This window comes from Amphiura filiformis, chromosome 14 (genome assembly GCF_039555335.1).
Source record: "Amphiura filiformis chromosome 14, Afil_fr2py, whole genome shotgun sequence".
NCBI lineage: Eukaryota > Metazoa > Echinodermata > Ophiuroidea > Amphilepidida > Amphiuridae > Amphiura > Amphiura filiformis.
In genome coordinates, this window is record NC_092641.1 from 42,855,644 (window position 1) to 42,881,142 (window position 25,499).

At 35.9% G+C, this 25,499-nt stretch overlaps 2 protein-coding genes and 1 long non-coding RNA gene across 3 annotated transcripts; all 3 read left to right on the forward strand.

Moving 5' to 3' along the window:
- Positions 1–1,513: 1,513 nt before the first annotated feature.
- Positions 1,514–4,792, forward strand: LOC140170135 (uncharacterized). Its single transcript, XR_011861498.1, has 4 exons — positions 1,514–1,697; positions 1,997–2,116; positions 2,766–2,810; positions 3,405–4,792. It is a non-coding gene; the product is annotated as an uncharacterized lncRNA (long non-coding RNA).
- Positions 4,793–11,404: 6,612 nt separating this feature from the next.
- On the forward strand, positions 11,405–14,994 carry LOC140169036 (uncharacterized). The gene is made up of 2 exons (XM_072192321.1): positions 11,405–11,640; positions 14,553–14,994. The coding sequence occupies exons 1-2, from the start codon at positions 11,553–11,555 to the stop codon at positions 14,858–14,860; spliced, it is 396 nt and encodes a 131-aa protein (XP_072048422.1). The 5' UTR covers positions 11,405–11,552; the 3' UTR covers positions 14,861–14,994.
- A 2,444-nt stretch (positions 14,995–17,438) lies between these two features.
- Positions 17,439–18,705, forward strand: LOC140170136 (uncharacterized). Its single transcript, XM_072193458.1, has 2 exons — positions 17,439–17,634; positions 18,385–18,705. The coding sequence occupies exons 1-2, from the start codon at positions 17,553–17,555 to the stop codon at positions 18,663–18,665; spliced, it is 363 nt and encodes a 120-aa protein (XP_072049559.1). The 5' UTR covers positions 17,439–17,552; the 3' UTR covers positions 18,666–18,705.
- Positions 18,706–25,499: the final 6,794 nt, after the last annotated feature.

A 25,499-nucleotide genomic window follows, 5' to 3' on the forward strand; every position in this document is an offset into this window, starting at 1 on the left:
CAAAGTTTTAACATTAGGTGTTCAAAACATGAACACACCATGTTCACAAAATGACGACAATATGTTAACATCAAGTGTTCAAAAGGTGAACACACGTGTTCACAAATTATACTGTTGTGTTAAAGTCTGGAACACTTGGTGTTCACAATCAGTACACTTTTATATGTTCAATAAGTGTTACAATTTTTAGTGTTCTAATTCAGAACACTTTTTTTTGCAGTGTAGGTTTTTAAAAATCACAGTAAAAATCGTGATGCTGTAGCATTTTTGGCATAGAAATTTTGTAAACATTGAAATTTTGACCGACCATGTTAAGAATGGTGAGCTACGTTACCAGAATTCCATAGTATGCACTTGTATAACAAGTGCTTCCTAATAATATGTGATAGGTACCAGTGACCGAACCCCATTTATATTAGAATTAACCGGCATAACGATCTAACATTCGCAAATCACATCAAAAACATTAAAAACCCGTGAACTACGTTACTGTGAGCTACGTTACGCACTCATTTACATATCTTTAAAACTTCTATGAAATGGTGAAATTGGTGTTACATTTCACTCAAGTGATCTTTCGTTTGCTTTTTATGACCTTGGATTAAGTAAAACCAGCCCATTTTGTAGCCGGTAACGTAGCTCACATTACATTGAGTTCTAGTGTTAAAAAACATCATGACTTCCTGAAAGAAAAATATACAAGTGGTGTTGGCAATCTTTTACATCTGAAAGTAGTGATACATTTACTCTTAAAAAACACAAAATGCAGGTCTTTTTGAACAACTTTTATTTTTTCAATTTTTACAGTGGATTGGCACCCGATTTTGTAGAATGAGCGATTCATCTATTGCTATGGTAGTTAATCCGATTTATTACGTCACTTTGACAGTGAATATCGAAACGTAAGGTCAGTTTTTGTTTAAACCCTGCACCCAAGCTGAATCTTCGTCATTTAGATCTATACAATTTTGGATATTTGCACTGTTTACAAAATACCATTTGTTTTGAGAGTTGATTAACGAGCATGGGTAGCGAAAAGATTTATGCGAAATGCACCTCTGATGCATGCACCCATGTGAGATTACATTCATGAATCGTGTATCACCTTTGCACAACAATGGAGACTGCCGTCATTTATTATCATTCATTATTATAACTAATTAATATTCAATTACTTCCACGATGATTGACAGGTTATTCCATATGAAATATCATTCCGCCGCTGCCTTATCGATATATCGCAAATAATATACGTTTTTACGACAAAGCACACAAACCGCATTTATTATAAATCTATTATTATTATTATTATATTATTAGTGTTATTATAATCATTATTATTATTAAAATTATTATCATCATTATTATTATTCAATAGTGTTATTTAACATGTTTAAAACTATGCCAAAGCTTATAAATGATTTTTAAGCATTATACCCGCCAAATATTGATATTGGGGCGTGTCTTAATTTGCATAAAACATTTTCAGTTCTGAAAATGTGTTCTCGCACTGAAACCTGCAACATTTACAGAGAGAGGTGTTAAGGTGCAGGGAAGAGTAACGTATATTGCAGAAAAGCACTGATAGTTTGTGACTAGAGATAAATTATCCGGAGCTAACAGGTATAAAATTCTTATCGAAAACATGTCTGAAAAACCGGCATCACGAGCCACCGGTGTGGAGACTTCGGAAACGGGTACGTATTACATTTTTATTATGCCTACATGTATAGACGTAATTATTTATATAGATAGTTTTGGGCTTCGTACTTGTACAAAGCTTGTGGTATAAAGAATGCTCGAGAATTATACCCGCCATAATGGGGGTGTCTTAATTTTCAACATTGTAAATTAGGGCCTATGAGGTTCTCTTCAGCAGGCATCATGCAGGTACGGTGATAAACTGGTAGCCTAACACCACGTAATTTGGGCGCGGGGATTTTTTTTAGTATGTAGCTATACTTTCCAACCAAATAAAGTTAAATTCCCTTTACAGATGCGGGGAAAAGTAGATCTACTAGAAGCACCGAAGGTACAATAACGGCAACGAAATCGGAAAATTTACAATCTGCACCACCGGCATCTCAGGCGAGAGGATATGAAGTTGGAGAAAAAGGTAAGAAAATAATATCAGGTTTTTTTTGGGGGGGCAACATATCCCGTGCGCCACCCTTAGGGGAGCGCCAAACTGACCAATTCAGCATCGATTCTGCACCCTCCAGGCGATGAAAGTCAAAATTTTGACGCCAAAAAAGGGGCGCCAATTTTGTTTCTTGCCCCGGGCGCTACCAACCCTATATGGTTGGTAGCGCCCCGCCACTGCCATGGAAACTGATGGGTACCGCATGCATCCTGTATCCTTATCAAAATACGATTTGTTAAATGAATGATTAACCGTTTCAAACTGTTTTTTTTGGGGGGGGGCATGTCCCAACTTATACACATGATTGGAACTATAGTCAAATCAATTAATTTAAAAGAGCAATTTCAAATTACCGTAGTCATAGTAGTATTTTCTTGGGGAAGACATTATATATCCATTGTACGGAGATCCACAGAAGATGCCACGTGGGGTTCCTTTAATCATCATTTCGGATAAAAAACCTTCCTAATAATCATTAAATATACTTATATTATTTCTTAATTTATGGTAACATAATGACCAAAGTGCGACTTTAATCCATCTTGAAAATAATAGGTCAAAGTTCATTATTTTGTATACTTGATTTGCATCATAAACAAATTATACTTAAATTGCATTTTAGATGACAAGGACGAGAAAAAATGATGGCATTAACTGTGAAAAGAAGGTAAAAACACTTAAGGGACGCACCATTAGATTCTCAGGGGGGCATGGGAGTTTGGGTCAGACAGAATTTTTTTTTCGCCGCCGAAGGCGGCGGAATTTTTTTTTTTTCACCTCCGAGAGCACCAAATTTATTTTTTTTTCAATTTTAATGTCAATTTGTATACAAAGTTGGGTGGGGGAAATTTTTTTTTTTACTTATCAGTGAGGCAAAAATTTTTTTTTTTTCGTCTCACAAGTGGGCAAAGTTTTTTTTTTTCGTCTCACTAGTGGGCGAAGTTTTTTTTCTTCAAAAAACTCCCATGCCCCCCCCCCCCCTGGAAATCTAATGGTGCGCCCCTAATTTGCTCATTACTTCTTTACTTTTTGCTTTCTTATACACAAATAATAGGGTTTTCTTTCTCTATTACGCCTTGCCCTTATTTTATTGCTCCTTTGTCCACTGTAATGTCTATTTCCTTCTTTTTTTGGTTTGTTTGTTGTTGTTTGTTTGTTTGTTTGTTTGTTTTGTTTTGTTTTTTGGCTTGTCTTCTTATCCACCTCTTCATTTTTATTTCATTTACTAATATGCATTTTTATATTTTGTTGTTAATTACAGATTTGCTAGTTTCGCACATCGGACATTTGGTTTTGTGTAATGGAATACAAGACCGCGTCACCGAGTAGTTAGAATACAATTACTTACAACATTAGATACCTTAATTTCAATGTAAACGTTATTTTAGAGTAGTGTAAAATTCATGATCGGATTGTTTTGATCCCGAAATGCACTTCATACAATGGTATAAGAGCCGCAACTCGCCAGCGAAGTGTTATGTGTAGGCCTAATCTGACAATCACTATGTCAATTGGAACACGCTTTCTGAACTACGATCAAAATGATCGCCACACAAAGTCTATGGCATTTACTATCATTATGATAAGTGTGTGATCTCGTTTCCAGGGAGTTACGTAATCACTTCGCTGGCGAATAAAACCCTGAAACATCAGTACCGTAGCCCAAAAGGACATGGCTTGATGGACAACGATGAAGGATCTTCGGTAATTGTAGTTACGCATCCATGGTCGTACAATATAATAGGCCTACTGCGCACAAAAAGTATCCGTACACTTGAAACAAAAGCCCTTTCTTAAACTAGGACTTAACCGATGCATTTGTCTACCGATCCGATATCCGATATCGATGTTGTAATGTCGGCCTATATCCAATACGATCTGATATCGGTAGAAAAAAATCAAAAAACAAATATTTCACCGATATCGATCAGATACCGATATCGTCGATATCGGGCCGATACAATATCCCATCCGATAATCGGTTGAGCCCTATTAAAGAAACCAAAACTATATTACAAAATAAATCGGAATTTTTGTTCTGCGTCTTCTTAAACCGCATTCGGCACAATACGACTTTAATTCCCCAACTTATAGTAATTTGAATAAACAAGAGAGCTTTTCAAAAGTGACAAAAATTTACATTGACTTTCCCCTCGAAGCATGCAGATATTTAACACAGTGGACTGAGCGTTCATCTGTCAGGGTGTAATGATCCCGTAACAAAAGGCAGCGGAAATTGCCTTGAAGGAGGAAATATCAAAGTTTGTCACTTTCGAAATCACTTTGTCATTCAAATGCGTATAACTTTGTGGAATAACATCGCATCGTGCCGAATGAGGTATCAAAGTACGCAGAACAAAATTCTCTATCTATCAACCACTTTATTTTGTAATTTAGTTTGAGTGTATAAGGAATTGCTTTCGTTTTAATTGTATACATTTTGCGCGCAGATTACCAGAAACTTTCTGGTGACTTATGATGGAAATGGTATCAAATCTATGTCTCAAAAGAAGAGCGTCATATAATTGTTGTCAATGGAAAACATGAGAGGGTGTCAAATTTGCTCCAAACCTGATGGGTGAAATGCAAAATGTGGAATATTATATATGTGTGACCCGTTCCAGCAAAATACACCCTACCTACAGTTAATTTTCATGACAGTGAGATTTACTAATACATTGTAGAGGCAATATTTTGTATTTTAATGATACCTTGCTTTAAGAAATTGATACCTTGCTTTAAGGGATCTAAAATGAGCGTTTATTGCGTTTCGACAGTATTTTTTGTGGGACATGAGAGAACCTCAGACCTATCGAATTGTATTCTGAATACGAAGCATGTCTTTCTGATATCAAATAATTTTCATTTTTGAAAATCACAATATAATATAAATTTTATGACAAATTATAAAAATTTGATATTTTTCAAATTTTGATATATAACAGTCCTCGAAGTAAATTATATAAATCTAATGATATATTCTTAAAGTGTAGGCCTATGTAGCAGGGAGGAAAAGCCGACGGTCAAATGAAAATTTTGACCTTTCATATTGAAGATATGGATTTTTTTCCCAAAAGGACCAATTTTTTTTTTGTGTTTTGGGAAAAAAATCCATATCTTCAATACGAAAGGTCAAAATTTTCAATTTATCGTCGGCTTTTCATCCCACCTACATACACTTTAAGTAGAAATCATCAGATTTATAAAGTTTACTTCAAGTACTGTTAAATATCAAAAATATCAATTTTTAATGATTTGCCATAAAATGTGTATTAAATTGCGAATTTCAATGACATTCTTCGTATTCAGAATGCAATTCGATATGTCTGATGTGCTCCAATGTCCCAAAATAAATACTGTCTAAACGTTCATACCCCAGCCCTTAAGAAATTGTGAATTTGGCCTTTGTTTCAAACTACAATTGCCTATTTCTCAGAATTTGCTAAGTCATCTTAAGTTATATTTGCTGGAACTGATCATATACTGTTGATGATATTTTTTTTAAAATAGTAATTTACTGCTTATAAGGCCTAAACAGTATGCCTATACTCTTAACCTATACGGCCATACATAATTATGATCGTCCTGTTATGTAGAACCTTCAAGAGAAAAGGTTTCTTGACAATTAAAGGACACAAAATGTGTTATTTTCTGGCCTTTCCAGAACCCTTTTCTGTTCTCTGTAGAACCATTGAGGGTTCCACATACAGGACAGCTCTACTCAGAACCGTTTTTCTAAGAGCGTAATATCCTGTTATCATAACGTAGAATTAAAAAGATCAGATTTCAAAAAGAAATCGCGTCTGTTCTCCTTATTTCCTGCGTACATTTATTTTAATGCATTTTTATCTATATTATAGGGGCTTGACTTATGACTGCGACATGCTGCATCAATCATCAACAAAAAATAGACAAAATAGAAGTGGTTCACTCTTTAAAATTATTTTTAGTCAAAGATTCACCTTGTGCCCAACAATATTGGTTCAAGATTCACCACAAGAACATATTTATTAGGTAAAGATTCACTTGATCTGTGAGTTTTGTTTCTATATATAAAAAACATATAAAAATCTATACGAGGGCAAATATTAGACAAAGATTCACCTTTGCGATTATTTGTTTGGCTTAAGATTCACTGCATTGGGTAAAGATTCACACTATCGTTTTATCCATCAAGGTAAAGATTATACACATTTTCTCCCAACGAAATGGTGACACTCTTATTTATTTAACAATCCTAAATACTTAAGGTGGTACTACACCCCCTGATAAATTTTGTGACTAATTTTGCATTAGTTGCAAAAGTTATGTATATTTTTTTGAAATTACTTCACTGAAATTTCAGTGATTCAAGACAAGTGGTTGATTATGTTAAAGAAATGAGGTACATTCTAGCGGTACCTCTTTTCTTATCATAAATAACGTACTGCTTGTCTTGAGTCACTGAAATTCCGTGTAGTAACTGGATTCCTTGACCCTATAATATACATAACTTTTGTTACCAGTGTGTTATTATATTTTGAGAAAAATGCAAAAATAGTCACAAATTTATCAAGGGGTGTCCACCTTAACCCAACCCATAAACTCTTGCACTAATGATGCGTTTACCCTAAACTCCTAAACTCTTCCCCAAATACAGTCGCTAAACCCTAACCCTAATTTGAAAGTGGTGCCCGTATGCTGCAATTACGCCAAATGTTTAAGGCTATTAAAATACGTTTCGTGTCGGAAGTCATCTTCCACTGGGAAGATGAATTTCTGATGAGCCATATAGTGAAATTGGGCGCTTGAACAACGACATCGTACACAGCAATCAACAACACATCATGGCAACACGTACACATACAGTGTCCATCCAACCAATCATCGTCAGCTTCACAGTTCTTGTCAATGGCTGCTTTTACACCAAATTTCCATATAACTTTACGCTATATAGTAAAATAGTGCCCGCTTTCGAAGTGAATATTGTGTCCATAAAATTGTAGACAGTTGTATAGTATAGGCCTACTGTCAGTGAAAGTGTTAATGATGGCTGGTTCTGAGACATTTGACATCGACTTCCCAACCCCCGTACCAGCACCCCAAAACGCCATAAGAGAGCCAGGCGAAACAGGTAAGTAACTTCTCAATCATTTGTTTTCTCATTACGAAGTTTATTTAGCATGGTTCATCTCATTTCGGGGATTCATGCGTTGTAGAAGCTATACGATGAATGGTATGGCCTATGCCTGTAGCTCATTTGTCTTTAGCATAATACCGCGGTAAATGAAATAATATAGTGAGTGTCATCCCACGTTTGGCTGTCTCGTAACTTAGGAGAGAGTGTTTCGTATAAAAAAAATAAGTAGGAATAACAACCAATGCCTGTGCTGCCGATTCTAGGACCCACGTTGGGTGTGTGCAACTAAATTTAGTTGTTGAAATACAATGAACACAGCAGTGTGGTGTTGGTTAAAAAAAATCTTAGGAGGGGAGGGGTCAAAGTATTTTACATGTTCAGTGACGTATCAGGGTCAGTTGTCCGAGGGAGCAAAGGTTAACAAACTCTTGGTGGGCATCATTTTTGCCCTATGTTACTATGATAATTGCGTGTGAAGCTCGCAAAAGCATTGCAATTGTGCACTTTTAATAAAGGTAAAATTTGTTATTAGGCCTACCGGGCCAATTTCCAATTTTACACTATGGGGAATATTGGGGGGTCGAGTTAGCAATCCAAATCATTTGTGGGTTTACTCCCCCCCCCCGCAAAGACCACACTGGAATACAGTTATGTAGTATGGCGGACATAATGAAATAACATAACATATAATTTAGATATTCAATCTAAAGTTGTATCGCAATGCAATGTTGTTGATTTTTCCCTAATCACCGAATTCAAATGTTATGTATTTACTATCCTCTCCGTTTCTTCTTACTAGGCCCTGATATAAAAGAGGATCAACATCCACCACCATATATCACTGTGGACAGTGGTGATAATTTGAGACTGAACGTTGGATATGAAAACTCCAGAAATCCAGTGACCATCAAATGGTACCGAAACTCTAAAAAGTTAGGAAGCCAGAAGAACTCTCCTAAAAGTGGTGAAACTACACTGCGGCTGTATGGTATAAAACAAGAGGGGAAATATGAAGTAGTAGTTACGGATCCCTACAATGGGGATAAGACGGACAGTTTCGAATGTCAGGTTACACTCAATGGGTGGTGTAATATTCTGTAGCATCTCTTCTGGTATTTTTGTAAACAACATCTTACGTAACTTTTGACTCAACCTTTAGTAGATTAGGAGCACCCTACGTGACTACCTACATGTACAGTGAACGACAATTTTCAGAACCAGTTGATCACAACACGCAACCAGGCGTATATACTGACTAGCAGGCTGAACCAAGTCATGAACTGGCCATGAACAGCTCTTTTCAGAGACACTATCGACAAGGAACAGTCTCCGAGCAGTAGGCCTACTTTTGAAAGTTGTTAATCTCCATATCAGATAGATCCCCTACTGCTACCATTTTCCTTGCAGAGTATTATGAGATCAAAACCTCTATCATGACTGACTTACTGTTACGCTAGTGGTGTTGGCGTGTTGCCGATAGCATTATCACTACCAACTGGGATTCATGCCTTATACTCGCTTGAATAAATAATAACGTTACCTTATTTTCTGACGTAAAACAAATCGCTGTAGGTGATTATATGTACCAGTGGTGTTCAGCAACTGTCTATACTTCTGTCGCTATAATACAGTACTATTTTTCAACGGACATTCAATCCTTAATGAACCAACACGTCAAAACACCCGCCAGTACGACCAATGACAATAGAACCTCCAACGTCTCCAACCATACCAACTGTTGTATTTGCTACTGAGGAGTTTCGTCGGATCTTCACCATGCATCAGACCGCCTGGTTTATGTTCTTGACGAACCCTGGACAGAAAATATCAGCTGAAACACTGAACGTAAAAAAAAAATGAAAAAAATGTAAGGTTTATACATGTAGATGATCTTGTTGAAACAAAATGCTGATAATACCTGTTGATTTAAAAGCATTATCGTTTGTTTTTTTGCATTATATCATGGTTTCTAGGTGTAGCTTTACATAAAGGACTGATTTACAATGATTTACAATTTTACATTGATGATAAGACCTTCAAATTTGCACAACAAAAACAGAACAGCCCATTAGTCCGAAGAGTCACTAGTCCATAAGTGGTTAAAGTTACGGTTAAGGGCATTTAGGTTATAATTAAGGTTAGGATTAGGGTAAAGGTTAGGGATAGGGTTAGTGTCAGAGTTAAAATTAGAATGTGTGTAAGGTTAAAGGTTAGGATTAGTGCTTAGGTTATGTGTTAGAGTTAGTGTGAAGTGTAGGTTTAAACTTTTATTGGTTTTCGGACTAATTACCCATCTAACTATCAACCTGTATATAAAAACAGCCACACATGTCACGTCCACAACCAAGATATGACCGCGTTGTTCGTTTATTACCATATAAGCTGTTGGTTAATGAAATAAAGTTTATTACATTCTTCCTTGAAGATTTGTGCACCAGTGTGTCACATTTATTTTACTCTGAAGTGTAACATTTCACAGAATTCTCGAAATGAAACGTCAGCTTTGTTTTATTTTTACATTTTCGCTATTATCACGGCCGCAGCAACTACCAATAATTTATTATTTTTAGGGTAAAGACAAAAAGTACATGCAAAATGTTTTAAAATGTACCGAAATACAACTTTTGAGCACACATGTCAAGTTTGTGCTATCTACTGGAGATAGCACACATATTAATTATATTAAGTTCGCGTTATCTACTGTAGATATCATATACATCAAGTTTGCTATCTACTATAGTAGCAAATATACCACGTGTGCGAGCTATCTACTGTAGATAACACATCAAGTTGATACAGCATAAAAATCAAGCGCTAGCTACCTGAGAAGAATATGAATATCATCAAGTTTTACTTTCTACTATAGATAGCACATATATCACAAATTAAGTTTGCTATCTACTGTAGATAGCACATATATCACATATCAAGTTTGCTATCTACTGTAGATAGCACATATATCACATATTAAGTTTGCTATCTACTGTAGATAGCACATATATCACATATCAAGTTTGCTATCTACTGTAGATAGCACATATATCACATATTAAGTTTGCTATCTACTGTAGATAGCACATATATCACATATCAAGTTTGCTATCTACTGTAGATAGCACATATATCACATATCAAGTTTGCTATCTACTGTAGATAGCACATATATCACATATCAAGTTTGCTATCTACTGTAGATAGCACATATATCACATATCAAGTTTGCTATCTACTGTAGATAGCACATATATCACATATTAAGTTTGCTATCTACTGTAGATAGCACATATATCACATATCAAGTTTGCTATCTACTGTAGATAGCACATATATCACATATCAAGTTTGCTATCTACTGTAGATAGCACATATATCACATATTAAGTTTGCTATCTACTGTAGATAGCACATATATCACATATCAAGTTTGCTATCTACTGTAGATAGCACATATATCACATATCAAGTTTGCTATCTACTGTAGATAGCACATATATCACATATCAAGTTTGCTATCTACTGTAGATAGCACATATTACTCTCTATAGTAGATAGCATAAATATTAAGGGTTTATTACCGTATATGAAGTATAAACTTGTCTTTCCTTTTTTCTTGCGTATCATTTATGTGATATGCTGCAGTAATCATGAAAGCCCCACAAAATGACAAAACCTGTCACACATAATTATAGCCTACAAGACTTAATGCATGCCTAATATCCACACAGAAATAGAAACAAGTCCTCTCTCCCCGCTCCTTTTTAACAAATCGTCTGGTCCCTAAGCCAAAACCCCATAAGTAGCGTCGACACAATTACTGTTGGCGTTTTCTTACATTTATGAGACCTACTTGGAGAAGAAGGGGTCGGCACCAGAAAAGAACTCGGGCCACCAAGATACACAAAATTGTTCAAACACAAAATAGTTAAACTGCATCAAAATCAAAATCGCACATATGCAGTATAAAGACTAATATTTAGTTTCCACAGGTGCACAAAGTATGGGATTTTAAAGAATAAGTTTCGCGTCGGATGCCATCTTCCACACTGGAAAGCTGCATTTCTGGCAGAATGGAATTGGGCGCATTTGAGTAACGAAATTATGCACAGGAAGCAACATGATCAACACGTCCAAGACTTTGTCTGACACAAGACAGCGCCACGAACCGTATCACCGCCAACTTTCCCAACATCCCATGTAACTTTTCGCTCAAGTCGAATAGTTCACGCTTCTCAAGTAAATTGTTCCGTCATTTGTATATAGAACGTTCTGTCCTACTACATCATATAGTTAATGATGGCTGGTTCCGAGCCATGTGCCATCGACTTTCCAACCCCAGTACCAGCACCAAATAACGCCGTAATAGAACCATGGGAATCGGGTAAGTATATATGTACTCCTAATTCTTTAATTAATTTTCTTATTACGAGTTTATTTAGCTAATTCGGGAATGCGGTATGAAAGTCTAGGCCTATATACAAGATGAATGGTAGGCCTACATAACCCATTGGAGTCTTGACACTAAGATATGTATATCAATAGTGCAGGGTAGAGGAGAATATCAAATCACTCCCGTACCAAGTAGGACTTCCGCGAGAATGGGAGTACACTGTTAAGTTGGGAGTGAGTAATGTATTTGTTTTTTTGTTTTGCGGATATGGGAGGGGAGCATGAGTCAGACCAGCGGGAGCAGGAGGGAGCGGAGTTTAGCTTATTTAATCTCTCAAGATCAGCGTTGGAAATAGCCGGTATCGCGTAGGAAAATGCTGCACAATTTTATCAATTTGCTACACAATTCATGTTCCCTGGTCGGGGGACATGCCAATTTATTAATATGGTTTCGTCTGCGTTTTGGCAAAACCTTTCATGGGTATAACCATTCACGTTTAAGGTTGCTTACCACCAGGGGCGTAGCCAGCTTTCTTGGTCAGAGGGAGCAAAATAAAAATTTTGGGGGCACAGACGAAAAAAATTGCAGTTGCATCATACAATACATATATCAGTTTTGTTGTTTAGAGATACTGTACATGTCTTCGAGCTTCCAAATAAGGCTTTATTGTGACTAAAAAATTGTATTTAACACTATTTTCGCCCATGATTTGGATAAAAGGGGCTTTATAGTGACGCGCGCAAAAAAAATTGTATTCTACACTATTTTGGCCCATGATCGGGTGAATTTTGGTGGAAAGGGGGCTCCTTGCCCATTTTCTTTTCCTTTGCCCTCCAGAGTTTCTCTTTTATATTTTGTCAGAGGAGCACCTTTTTCTTTCATTTTTGTCAGGACTCTGCCCCCCGCCCTGGCTACGCTACTGCCAAGCATACACAAAACATACAAAAAACGCAGAAAACGTTAATATGTCGGGCTAAAGGGTATAAAACACTTTAAGGCTACACGATCTATTGTTGGTCGAAGCAGCCGAAAACAATCGATTTTAATTATCAAAATCAATATATTATTGACAAATAACACTTCGATGTTTTGCAAAAGTTCATTCCACAAACTTTGAAAACTTGCTTAATTTATTGTTGGGAATAATTTATGTACGTTTTACAAAAGTGTTGTTGTTTCAGTCCTCTTTACAACATAACTCACTCAAGAACCACAGGACCTACAAGGGTATACCTGTGATATCTGAATTCTTCTACACACTCGCTACGAAATGATCAATGCAATTTTTTGCCAAAGCTCACTACCATTCGCAAGATGCTGTGAACTACCAAATCGCAACAGTTTAAAATAGTTGCTAACCTTAATAACACTCAGAACACATTTTGAAAACGTTATGCAAAACATTCTTACGTGTTGACAAAATATCTTGCGGAAATGTTTGCCAACAAATATTTTGCAATAACATTTTAATAACAATTTTAACATGTTGTGTGTTGTTGTTGTTGTTTTGGGGTTTTTTTTTTGGTTTTTTTTATTTTTTTGTTTTGTTTTTTGTTTTTTTTAAACTAAATGTTTTAAAAACGTTTTCATGACCTTTATATAACCCGATATGTAAATGTTATTAAACAGTCTTGACCACAACCAAAACGCATTTATAACACGTTTAGGCCTATAACGTAAAGTCTCGTCTGCTTTCGCGATCACCCAGAACATTGTAAGGCTACAAATAATTTGACCTCATATGAGTATTATGACCTGAAAAAATTGCAAGTAGAAGTACAAAGTTTCATGATAAACCAAGCATATGCGTATTTGCTTATTTTACCCAGATGGCTTTGACAAAATTGCCTCATTTTTACAAGTTCAATGAAAATCCAACAATCTTTCCTAATTTGACCTCAGATGTCCCGATGATCTTGAACTATACATCCATTTCTCAGATAAAAGTAGCCCTACCAAGTTTCAGAAATATCCAACAATCTTTACTATGTTCACTTCAGATGGGTCATGTTGACCTTGGAATGACCTGGAAACAATATCCATATTGTTTTCAAGTAGAAGTACCAAGCTTCATGAAAATCCAACAATTACTAATTTGATCTCAGATGACCCCTGATGACCTTGGAATGACCAACTCCACTCCTACACTTACCACACCAATCCATAGACATACCCTTACCACACCTCAGCCATACGCCGTCCCTACCCTTAATCTGACACCATCCCTACCCAATATCACTCCTATAGCCATGCCCTACCCCTTACCGTAACCTATACCCTTACCATATATCATTAATCCTAACCTTCCCTATCCCCTTAATTGCTAACCACCCTCCCAAGTTTTCGTCACTGTACAAACCTGCAGGTTATTCGCTGTCGTAGTGCACGTTAGAATATGACCGTTGCTAGGTCAAATGGATTACGCTTTTCTTTGACGCAACTTGCACACATGCATTGCTATTACCCAGTGTCTATGAATCATACATATATTTGGGGTCAAAGGTCATTAAGGGGTCACTTCTGGTATAAAACCAAATACCTTCAAAAATATCAGCTAAGAAAAACATATCAGTGACGGTATATTCACAGATTAATTGATGTTACTCAGGGTACACGTGGTATTTTTTTTATTTGGGGTCAAAAGTCATTAAGGGATCACTCCCGGTCCCAGATGAAAAACCGTCAAAATGCCCTTTCTGCCACAAATAACCAGGCAGAGCGATGCCACGTGCACATATGCATTGGCATTAACCAATGTCTATGGGGCTTTCAAAGATTATTGGGTCAAAGGTCACTAAGGGGTCACAACACGGCTGTGTTCGTGGTCTTATACCACATATGTCTAGTTCAAATTGTATTTATCTATTACTAAATTTACATTTCTGTTTCTATTCCCTTCACAGGACCTGATATAATAGAGCATCCTAAACCATCTTTCACTCTGGATAGTGGTAGTCATTTAAGCCTAAGAGTTCAATACGCCAACTCCAAATATCCAGTTACTATTACATGGTACCGAAACAATAAGGAGCTGGAAAGCCAAGAGAATTGTCCTCGAGGTGCCGAAACGACCCTGCGGTTGTTTGTAAGGCATACGGCCATATATAAAGTAGGAATTGTGGACACCTACAATGGATACAAGACAGCCAGTTTTGAATGCTGTGTTCACGTTAATAAGCCGCCATCATGGTGGTGGTGCATTATTATTTAGCACCTCGTTTTTGCAAACAGATCATGTCACTTTTGACTCGCCATTAAGGGGTCTAGAATGAGCCGGCGTTTATGGCGTTTCGACAGTATTTTTTGTGGGACATGAGAGCACCTCAAACGTATCGAATTGCATTCTGAATACGAAGAATGTCTTTCTGATATCAAATAATGTTCATTTTTTGAAATTCACGATACAATACAAATTTTATGACAAATTATTAAAATTTGATATTTTTCAAATTTTTGATATATAACAGTCCTCGAAATAAATTTTATAAATCTAATGACATATTCTTAAAGTGTATGTAGCTGGGAGGAAAAGCCGACGATCAATTGAAAATTTTAACCTTTTATATTGAAGATATGGATTTTTTTTTCCCAAAAAGACCTATTTTTTGGTGTTTTGGGAAAAAATCCATATCTTCAATACGAAAGGTCAAAATTTTCAATTGATCGTCGGCTTTTCATCCCACCTACATACACTTTATGTATAAATCATCAGATTTATAAAGTTGACTTCAAGTACTGTTAAATATCAAAAATATTAATTCTTAATGATTTGCCATAAAATGTGTATTACATTGCAAATTTCAAAAAATCAAAATTATTTGATATCAGAAGGACATTCCTCGTATTCAGAATGCAATTCGATATGACTGATATGCTCTAATGTCCCAAAATAAATACTGTCCAAACGTTCATACCCCTTCCCTTAAGTACATTTATAGAGCCAACCTTCTGGCAACCTACTTCGAACGACCCTTTTCAGAGCTATCATTTCTTCAGTTGAAGGGCGACTTCTCTCCGAGCCATCAGTGGCGAGGGCCAGGCTATGAACAGCTCTTTTCGGAGACACCATATCGTGTCAGTCTGAAAATGCCAGAACTTTCGTCATGAAGATGTCAATGCTATGTGGTTTTGATGAAACATTTATCAGCAAACCCGTTGGAACTCTGAACTTATCTCATGAATACAAATTGTTTAAAAATAGCCCATTATATACAGAAAATACGTGTAACTTAAAAGCTTTGTTAACTTCAGAATTAAAGCCAAATGAAATCTGAAAAACAGCCATCCCAGCAAATACAAATATGTTACCTTAAAACGTTATAAACGTGTTGTAAGCGTGTTTTGGCTTTGGCCAAAACGTTTTAATAACATTAAAGAGTCGGGTTATATACGTCATGAAAAAAAATGTAAAACGTTTTAAATGAAAAAAAAACCCACTGTAACAACATTTTTAAAATGTCAAAAATATTGTAAAATAATTTTGGGCAAACGTTTTTGCAAAATAATTCGTCAACACGTAATAAAAATATGTTATGTTTTGCAGCAACTTTTTTCAAAAATGCTTTTGAATTTTAACAAAATGTTATACCCTTTATATAACCCGACATTTAAACGTTTTCTGTAAAACGTTTTCTGTAAAACGTTTTGTGTTTGCTGCATATGTATACGTTTCCATTGCGCTTGTTGCAGATGATTCTGTTTTACTTATTCTAGAATATCTTCAAAGAGACATGTATATCATCGCAAAAGAGAACAGTAACCCTCACTGTAAAAAACAACGGATAACACTTAATAAACATTAAACCGCGTTATATTTATATTCTACACATAAAAGTATTATAATAGGAGGCGTTGAATACCAATAGTACTAAAGTATATGGGTTAGTAACACTTTAACATGGTGATATAAACGTGTTGGAGTGTTTATATTTGCTATCACAAAAACCTCTATGATAAACGTGTTATGGTGTTAATCTTATGCAACGGCTCCTATACTTTTACATGTAAAATATAAAAATAGACGTGTTTTAGTGCTTATTAAGTATTATCAGTTGTTTTTTATACCGTACTTGACAGAATGTATGATTCATTTTAACAATGTGGAGGCAAAATCGGTAATAACATATTTAGGCGTAATTCTGCACGGGTGATTAGTCAATTAACAGTTTAAAAATATGATTCATAACGATAGTACAAATAAATGTTCAAAAAAACCTTATCACATATTTGTCACAAGTTGTCATTCCTACCGTGTGGAAAAAAAGGAATTTTTTGTCACCTCAAGAGGACCCTTGATCTTAGGGCACTCAGAAGAACTTGCTGGATCTTTTAAACTCATGTAGAACTATTTAACCGTTCATAAAAATTTAGAACTTTTGTAGAACAAAAAAGGTTCTGACTTTCAGAGAACCAAAAGTTCTTCAGGGTGTCCAAGCTCCTGTTGTGGTTCGCCCTAAGACGCTTCAAGGGTTCTCATGAGAGGACAGAAAATGTTCCTTTGGCGCTTTCTTTTTAAGAGTGCTGTGACTGCAACGTAAATTTGTATGAAGTATTGGACCTTGCAAGATGGGCATGTCTACAAGTTAGTGGTAAACTTGTTGTACTTCCTTAAAATCTATGTCAGGTGCTGCATGGATGAGATAAAATTATATTATGAGCCTACCTATACCATGATATGCTATAGATAGTATAGGCCTATATCATTAATAAAACAAATAGTGCGCATGGTGTAAGAACACAAGACCAAATTACAACGGAAAGCCAACATATCCAAAACCGTACCATTCACGATCAGATATAGATCTGGTATATCAGACAAACAAATGCATTGGTAACATCGACATCGAACAGCAATAAAAAGTCAGCAAACCTTTCATATCATACTGTTCTACTAACAAATCACAATGGGGGAACCATACGACATTCTTATCATTGATGGTAATGTTCTCAGTACTCACAATCATCCATATGAAACTACTGAAACGGGTGAGTTAAAACAACTTTACATATTCCATCTTAATATGTCTTTAATGTTATACCACCCAAAAAACAAACAAAAAGTCGCAAGCAATGACCTGTTCTATGTGTTGCGCTTATATACATCTAACTCATTCCGTTGTCCATCCCTAGTTCGAATTGATTGCTTTGTCGAAAGGTTTATGTCGAATATCAAATAAGTTTCGCTATGTCGAGTATAGGATAACAAGGTTAGCTTGGATAAAGGATAGGGCTATAATAGCTTTCGTGTGAGGACTAGGGTGAGGGTAAAGAGTGAGGACTAGGGTGAGGGGAAAGATTGAGATTCGACATAGCGAGCCTAATTTGATATTCAACATAGCGAACAATATCTCGCCGACAACGCGAACGTTCGACATATCTGGCTGTTGGTTCCAATCGCATTAAAGCAATATGCCCACCAATTATTAATCAATATCAGTAGCGTAGCTGGCAGGTGGGAATGCGGGGTAGCAAGCGATGCTGCTGGAGTATTATTTGTTCCGTAAATGTATACGAGTAAACATTCCACATACAAATAAAAAGTATAATGAAAAGTTAATTTCAAATGACGGGCACGATATCATTTGACTTCATCTTACTGATATATCTTACTGATATTTCAATATTAGTATAACAATGTTCACTGATTTTCCTATTGTAATATTTGCTGTCATTATTATTAAACAAATATTACTATTGTAATTTGTTGTTGTTGTTGTTGTTTCACTCGAATTTCAGACCCAGTTATTCACACACCACTTAACGACACCACATTGGAGGAGGGTAAAAGTATCAAGCTTTCAGTGGAATTCCAAACTCGTTCTGAAAGCCTTGGACAAGTCCTCATTATATGGGAGCACGACGGCCAGATCGTAAAAACTGGACAGAGTCCCGTTACTCAAGGCGTCACCAGCCTTACGCTAAAATCATCAGGTGCAAAGGGAACCTGGAAGGTTACAGTAGAAGACCGGAAGAATAAGAAGTACGACACTTGCACTCAATGTGAAGTGTCGATTTAGAATTCAAGGAACTACATAACAATACTAACATAAAATTGATCGTTACTTAGTTCGGTTAGCTATCGGCGTCTTACCAACTTCTGTGATTAACTTACTCCAACTGAATTTGTGGTGATTTGTTACCACTCTCACGTTTTCATCATTAGACGCAATTGATACAATAAATGTAACATTTGTTGTCTTTTAATACTATATTTTAAAAGTGATAATAAATTACAAGGTAGCCTGTAAGGATGATCATTTAGCGATCTTTAGAAGGCTTACCGGGCAATTAATGGCCTGTTATGATGCATAACTATAACGTTGTGTTGTGTCCACTCTCTTCTGAGTTAAAACTTAAGCAACTATTTGTGATTGTATCAAAAATATCAAAATCTCAATGGTGCATGACCATGAACAGATAGTTACTGCTTGCCAGTTGCCAGCATTTATATAATACAAAATCATTCCATTATACGACCTAGTATATCTCTCGCGTAGGAATATATACCCAAAGTCACGGGTCTGGTCAACGTATAAATTGCTAAACATGACGTGGAACAATTACTGGATATCATACATGTCATATGTATTTACGTAATAAAAAGTCAGGAGTATTCTGAAAGACCGTTGGTAGAGTATCAATTTGTGTAGAAGCAGTATATAAATGGGGTTATAACTTGGAAATTGGAATCTCTCTAATCGTCATACTTAAGTCTTTCTTAGGCTTACATTGTTAGAGCAGTGTTAGTAACGTATTAATCAAGTAATTCCAAAGTAAAACTACTGATTTTTGGAGTATGGAGACGTCATCTAAAATCTACATATATGACAAGGAAATTCCTAACAACAGTCAATCGTATCAATACGAAGCTCAAGAAAAAGGTAATTGCTTACATATCTTTACTAACATTTTCATCTCAAAATACAGACGCCTAAAGTGTTATCACATCCGTGTGAAGTTGAGGATGAAAATGAAGGCGACGATGATGATGAAATCTTTAAACCAAAGAATTAGAAGAAAGACGACGACGACGACGACGACGACGACGACGACGACGACGACGACGACGATGAAATCAGAAGAGAACCAAAATCATACATTTGAATAAATACAAAGCGCACATTAATGTAAAAAACGTTTCAAATTAACACCAAGTCTTAAAGGGGCATTTCGTGATCCACAGCCTCATCCCCCCACTTTTCCCAAAAAAAGTTGAGATTTTTACACCACTGGATACCTCTGGCTACATAATGTTTATGTACCAACTATTTCTTGCAGATTAATTCGTTTAGCAAAAATATCGCCAAATTTGAATTTCGTTCTGGTGCACCAGAACGAAATTACAACACATTGTCTATGGAGCAGTGTAATACACATAATCATGCATAACTCGCAAACGCAAAATCGGAATCAACTGAAATTTTGGAAATAAGCTTTTTCGTGGATATCTACTGAAAAATGTCATAAAAAGACGATGCTAGGATCACGAAATCCTCCTTTAACGTGTGAGACTCTGTTATGCTTACGTGAGACTCTGTTATGCTTACTTTCGACTGTTTGCTTTTCCCTGTAGATCCAATAATACACAAAGTGCTTGAAAATACAACACTGACGAACAACGGGAAATGGACCAAAATATACGTGGAATTTCAAACTCGCGGGATTAGCAAAAACCATGTTCTTATAGTTTGGGAACACGACAATGAATTGGTAAAAGCCCGCAAGATTGATGGGCACACTCACGCTGTAACCAGTTGTAAGCTCAAATATTCTGAAGCCGTCGAGGGGACGTGGACTGTACATGTGGTGGATCTAAACTTTGGAAGATCAGTTCTATCTACTTGCGAGGTCACTCTTAGATAAGGTTGGGGTGCAGATGATACAGCATCACTAAGAAGCAAAACACAAAATGAAAAAATCACGAACTAGAATCGAAATTCCTATAATGCACCGTAGCTACTAGTTGGTAGACTCTGGATTTTAAAAATGGCCACAACCTCAATATTTTAATTTTTAAGTTGGTTATCCATGATGTAAAGCAGGTGGGTGATGGCCTCAGAGGCCTCCGCCTCCAAACCTTCCCCGGATTAGCAGATAGAAACACTGACAGGAAACGGGAGTTCTGTCTTTTACAGATGGATACTAAGCGAAATACAAAGTTGCCTCGAGCATAAATTACCGATAAACAAAATACATCCAGCTAATAACAAATACAAATCATATTTGTTTCCTAACAATCGGTTCTTTGCACAAATCAAAAGTGCCCAAACTTCTACTATATATAGGAAGTGGATATACTGATGTATATCATGTGGATGTTATACACAGTGTGCGATTGCCTATTCAGCGAAGTGAGTGACTCCAAAAGTCCACACGATTTACAGCAACCATTTTCTGCGCATGACTACCTCTTCTCAGTCATCTATACCTGCATCACCTCTTAGCTAAACCTCGTTATTATCGCGTCAAGTGTGAATAATTAAGTGCTACATACAGTGACTCTCTTGATTACCAATTTACTCCTGTAACTTTATGAATTTTGACTATATGTATGACATAAAATCCAAATATTTATGCAAATCTATGCAAAATATGGATGATAAATATCCAAGTATTTAAGAGCTCTTGAACATAATTTTTTAGAAGTGGCTCTATACCTCAAAAAATAGATTTTTCTGATATTTTGTGCAATGATGCATGTTAGGGTGTTGACTACTTGTGTGACTAAAAAAAATTCAAAAATCGGCTCGTTGCCATGGAAACGGCCAAAACCCAGATTCTGTCATTTTGGGCCAAATTGGCAGTGAAATTAGTGAAAAAACATGCTATTTCAAGTGTTCGCTGTATCTAAGCCATATACTGATAAGCTATTGATGATAGTAAACCAAATTTTGACGTTGTCAACTTTAGCGTGAGAGGACTGGATCATGGCATTATGATTTTGGGTGTTTTATCAAGAATTCTGGCAACACTTACTTTGTGCTCAGGTGTTTAAACATTCATATAACAATCTATACTATGTACATTCGATGTATGAAAATTAGAAATAAGCATTTCCCAATCAAACCATCAACAACAAATCATACTATCAGTAAAATACTAATATTGGGTGTTTTATCAAGAACTCTGGCAACACTAATTTTGAATTTTCAGTATTTAGATATTTACAAAGACGAAAAAGTGTTGTTTGGATTCACCTTGAAGGAAAATATTTGTCAAAATGCACAAAATTGTGCCCAAAAGGCGTAATTTGACAAAATGTCAATTTGCAAAAAATACCGGTTTTTCTGGCAACACTGTATTTAGAAGTAACATTTGCCCAAGCTGATTTTTACTAAAATGTAAAGTACCTAGCTTGTACTACCCACATAAGAATGGATAAAATCCTGGCAACACCGGGTTGTTGATTTTCATGATTATATTTTAGGTGCTAAAATGACATTTTATGAAAAAGTGAAAATACACCTGGCAGATGGGCTCTGCACGTACCCTTAAGAATAACTTATTGACCTCTAAATATGCTGATCATCAGATGAATAGATGTCCTTTCACAAGAACTTAATGTAATGTACCAGCATTATATGGCTTAGTTGCAGCGAACACTTGAAATAACATGTTTTTAACTAATTTCACTGCCAATTTGGCCCAAAATGACAGAATCTGGGTTTTGGCCGTTTCCATGGCAACGAGCCGATTTTTGAATTTTTTTTAGTCACACAAGTAGTCAACACCCTAACATGCATCATTACACAAAATATCAGAAAAATCTATTTTTTGAGGTATAGAGCCACTTCTAAAAAATTATGTTCAAGAGCTCTTAAGTACTATCGACTATAGGCTAGATAACGTAATATCGTGTTTTTACTATCTACTGAAGATAGCATAAATATGAAATTTGTGGTATCTACTACTGTAGATAGCATAAATAAAATTTATGCTATCTACTGATGATAGTAAACATATACACATCAAATGTGTTATCCACTAGAGATAGTACACATCAAATTTGTGATCTTTCTATAGATAGCACATAGGTCTATATCCAGTTTGCACTGTTGATAGTATATAAAATGTGTGCTATCTGCTGTTGATAGCATAAATATTACATATGGGCTATCTATTGTAGATAGCATAAATATTACACGTGTGCTATCTACTGTAGATAGCATAAATATTACATACGTGCTATCTACTGTAGATAGCATAAATATCAAATTTGCACTATCTACTGAACATGTCATAAATATCAAGTGTGGGCTATCAACTGTATACAGTACACATCAAATTGATGACATCTACAGTAGAATAGTATACTACAGTTTGTACTCTCTATAGATATAAAATGTGTTATCTACTGTAGATAGCATAAATGTGAAATGATCAAATGTGTGCTATCTAATGAAGACAGCATAAATATCATATAATATGTATGCTATCTGATGTAGATATCAAGCTTGTGCTATGTTCTGTATAGCACAAATACCAAGATGCCACACACACAGGTTTGTTTATATATCATTTTTTGCTATCTACTGTAGATAGCATCAATATCAAATTTGTGCTATCTTCTATAGCATAAATATGTGCGCTGTATATTGTAGATAGCATGAAGATCAGATTTGTACTCTCTACTGTAGATAGGATAAAAATTTGTGCTATCTAAAGAATGAATATTACATGTATGCTATATTGTAGATACCATAAAGATCAAATATGCGCTATCTACTGTAGATAGTATATTAAATTTGTGTTATTTACTACGCCTATAGATAGCAAAATATATTAAATGTGTACTATATGTATAGATAGCATAAAGATCAAAATTGTGCTATCTATAGATAGCATAAAATAAAATGTGTGATTTCTACCGTAGATAACACACATTTGAAATGTTGTGTGCTATGTAGGGCCTACCGGTATAGCATAAAGATCATACTGTATATAGCATTAATATATTAATCATTATGTAGATAGCATAAATATCAATTGGTTTCAATATATTCCAGATAGCATAAATATCAAATTTATGATATCTACTGCACAAATCTTAAATATAAAAGTGTGCTACCTGCTGTAGATTTTGGTCGGGATTCGGTCTCATGTACTGTATCTCGTAGCTACATTTTTTTTTAATGTGTGTTTCCGCATGCGATTTCAAAATTACAACTTACAACTAGTATCAAATTTCCCGTAAATCTTGCAGAAAAAAATGATACACATAGCCATAGCCTACAGTTTGTTTGGGTCGACGAAAACTCATATTACGAGCATAAGAACCCAACCAAGATTCAAGACCCCCGGATATCTGCGTTTAGGCCTACGTCAATATTTAGTACCAACATAATTCCACGTTTGGATAATATTATCTATTTCCTCGCAAGAAGATTCTGGGTTGAGTACTATGATAGGGTATAAATATATGGGTCATTACAAACAAATAGTGCACATTGTATCATAACCGAACCACACCATTTTACGATTCAGTGCACAGTATATAAATCGGTATACCAATACATATATATAGGCCTAAGCATAAATCGTAACCAACTTTCACTCGACAGAGCGACTCCTATAGGCCATATACATTATAGGTTACATTTTGACTTCTGTTAAAAGAAGTATGGAACCTTACGAAATTCTTATCAACGACTCATCGGTTGAGCGTGGTCGTGCTCATCAATATGGTGAGTTCATTTAAAAATGACGTCGATTACGTCGAATTAATTGTAGGCCTATAGTTTCGTTTTGATTATGTTGATATTAATTTCAATCAAGCTTTTCATCTTCTCAGTCAAAAAGGCAGAGTTTGATCGAGGTGTTTAGTTGGTAAATGATAAGCTTGGAGGAGCAATCCATGGCTTTATCCAAGTACACCGCTCATTTCATGTATAGTACATCTTGCGCCAGGGGTAGCGCTAAAACAAAACACTCCAGAGTCCGCAGGGACCCCCGAACTTGCAGAAAACTAAAAAGTAGGGGCCGTATAATTAGAGTTTGGTGAGTCAGAGTTGCACAAATGCAGCATAAATAGTATGTGTGCGGTAGCGCTACATTGAAAAACTGGGGGTCTGCAGGGACCCCTGAACTGGCAGAAAATTTAAATATAGGGGGTCCGAACTGTATTTTGGTGAGTCCGGGACCCCAAAAAGCAGCCTAGCGCTACCTATGTCTTGCGCGTTTTTCTTCATTATAATTGCTGTACAGTTGTTATTGTTAATACTAATAGTCATCATTTTGTTGTTGATGTTGCTGCTATTGTTGTTGTTGTTGTTATTATTGCTGTTGTTGTTATTCATTCATTCAATCCCATTTCAGATCCAATCATTCATACACTTCTCGACGATACAACATTGGAGAAGGGCAAAGCCATCAAACTGTCAGTAGAATTCCAAACTCGCTCTGAGAGCCTTGGACAAGTTATCATTACATGGGAACACAATAACAAAGTTGTCCGATCCAAACGCAGCTTCGTTACTCATGGCGTAACTAGTCTTACGGTGCGATTTTTGCCAGTGGCAACCGGGACATGGAGAGTTCATGTGGTGGATCAGAAATATGGACGAAGAGTCTCATCGCAATGTGAGGTTTCTTTTCCGAGATGGGACACCCATTACTACCATTATGGTCATTAGTACAAGGGACGGCTTACTGACAAAACTATACACAGCTCTAACATCATTTTGTTTTATACGAATGCTAGAAAAAATATAAATATTATCCATGTTTAAAGGAGTCAGAACGGGAATACATAAAGGCGGCATCTGTGATATGTTGATGAGGTTGGTCTATATTGAAGGAAGATGTCGAAACTTGCACATAAATATTACAAGATAGTAGGCCTACTCGCAAAG

What these genes read in the sequence shown, in the direction of transcription:
- LOC140169036 (XM_072192321.1), top strand. Translation starts at nt 11,553, where the DNA reads ATGATGGCTGGTTCCGAGCCATGTGCCATCGACTTTCCAACCCCAGTA. An exon ending in AATAGAACCATGGGAATCGG is followed by an intron (nt 11,641 to 14,552) that starts GTAAGTATATAT and finishes TTCCCTTCACAG; the next exon opens with GACCTGATATAATAGAGCAT.
- LOC140170136 (XM_072193458.1), top strand. Translation starts at nt 17,553, where the DNA reads ATGGGGGAACCATACGACATTCTTATCATTGATGGTAATGTTCTCAGT. An exon ending in ATATGAAACTACTGAAACGG is followed by an intron (nt 17,635 to 18,384) that starts GTGAGTTAAAAC and finishes CTCGAATTTCAG; the next exon opens with ACCCAGTTATTCACACACCA.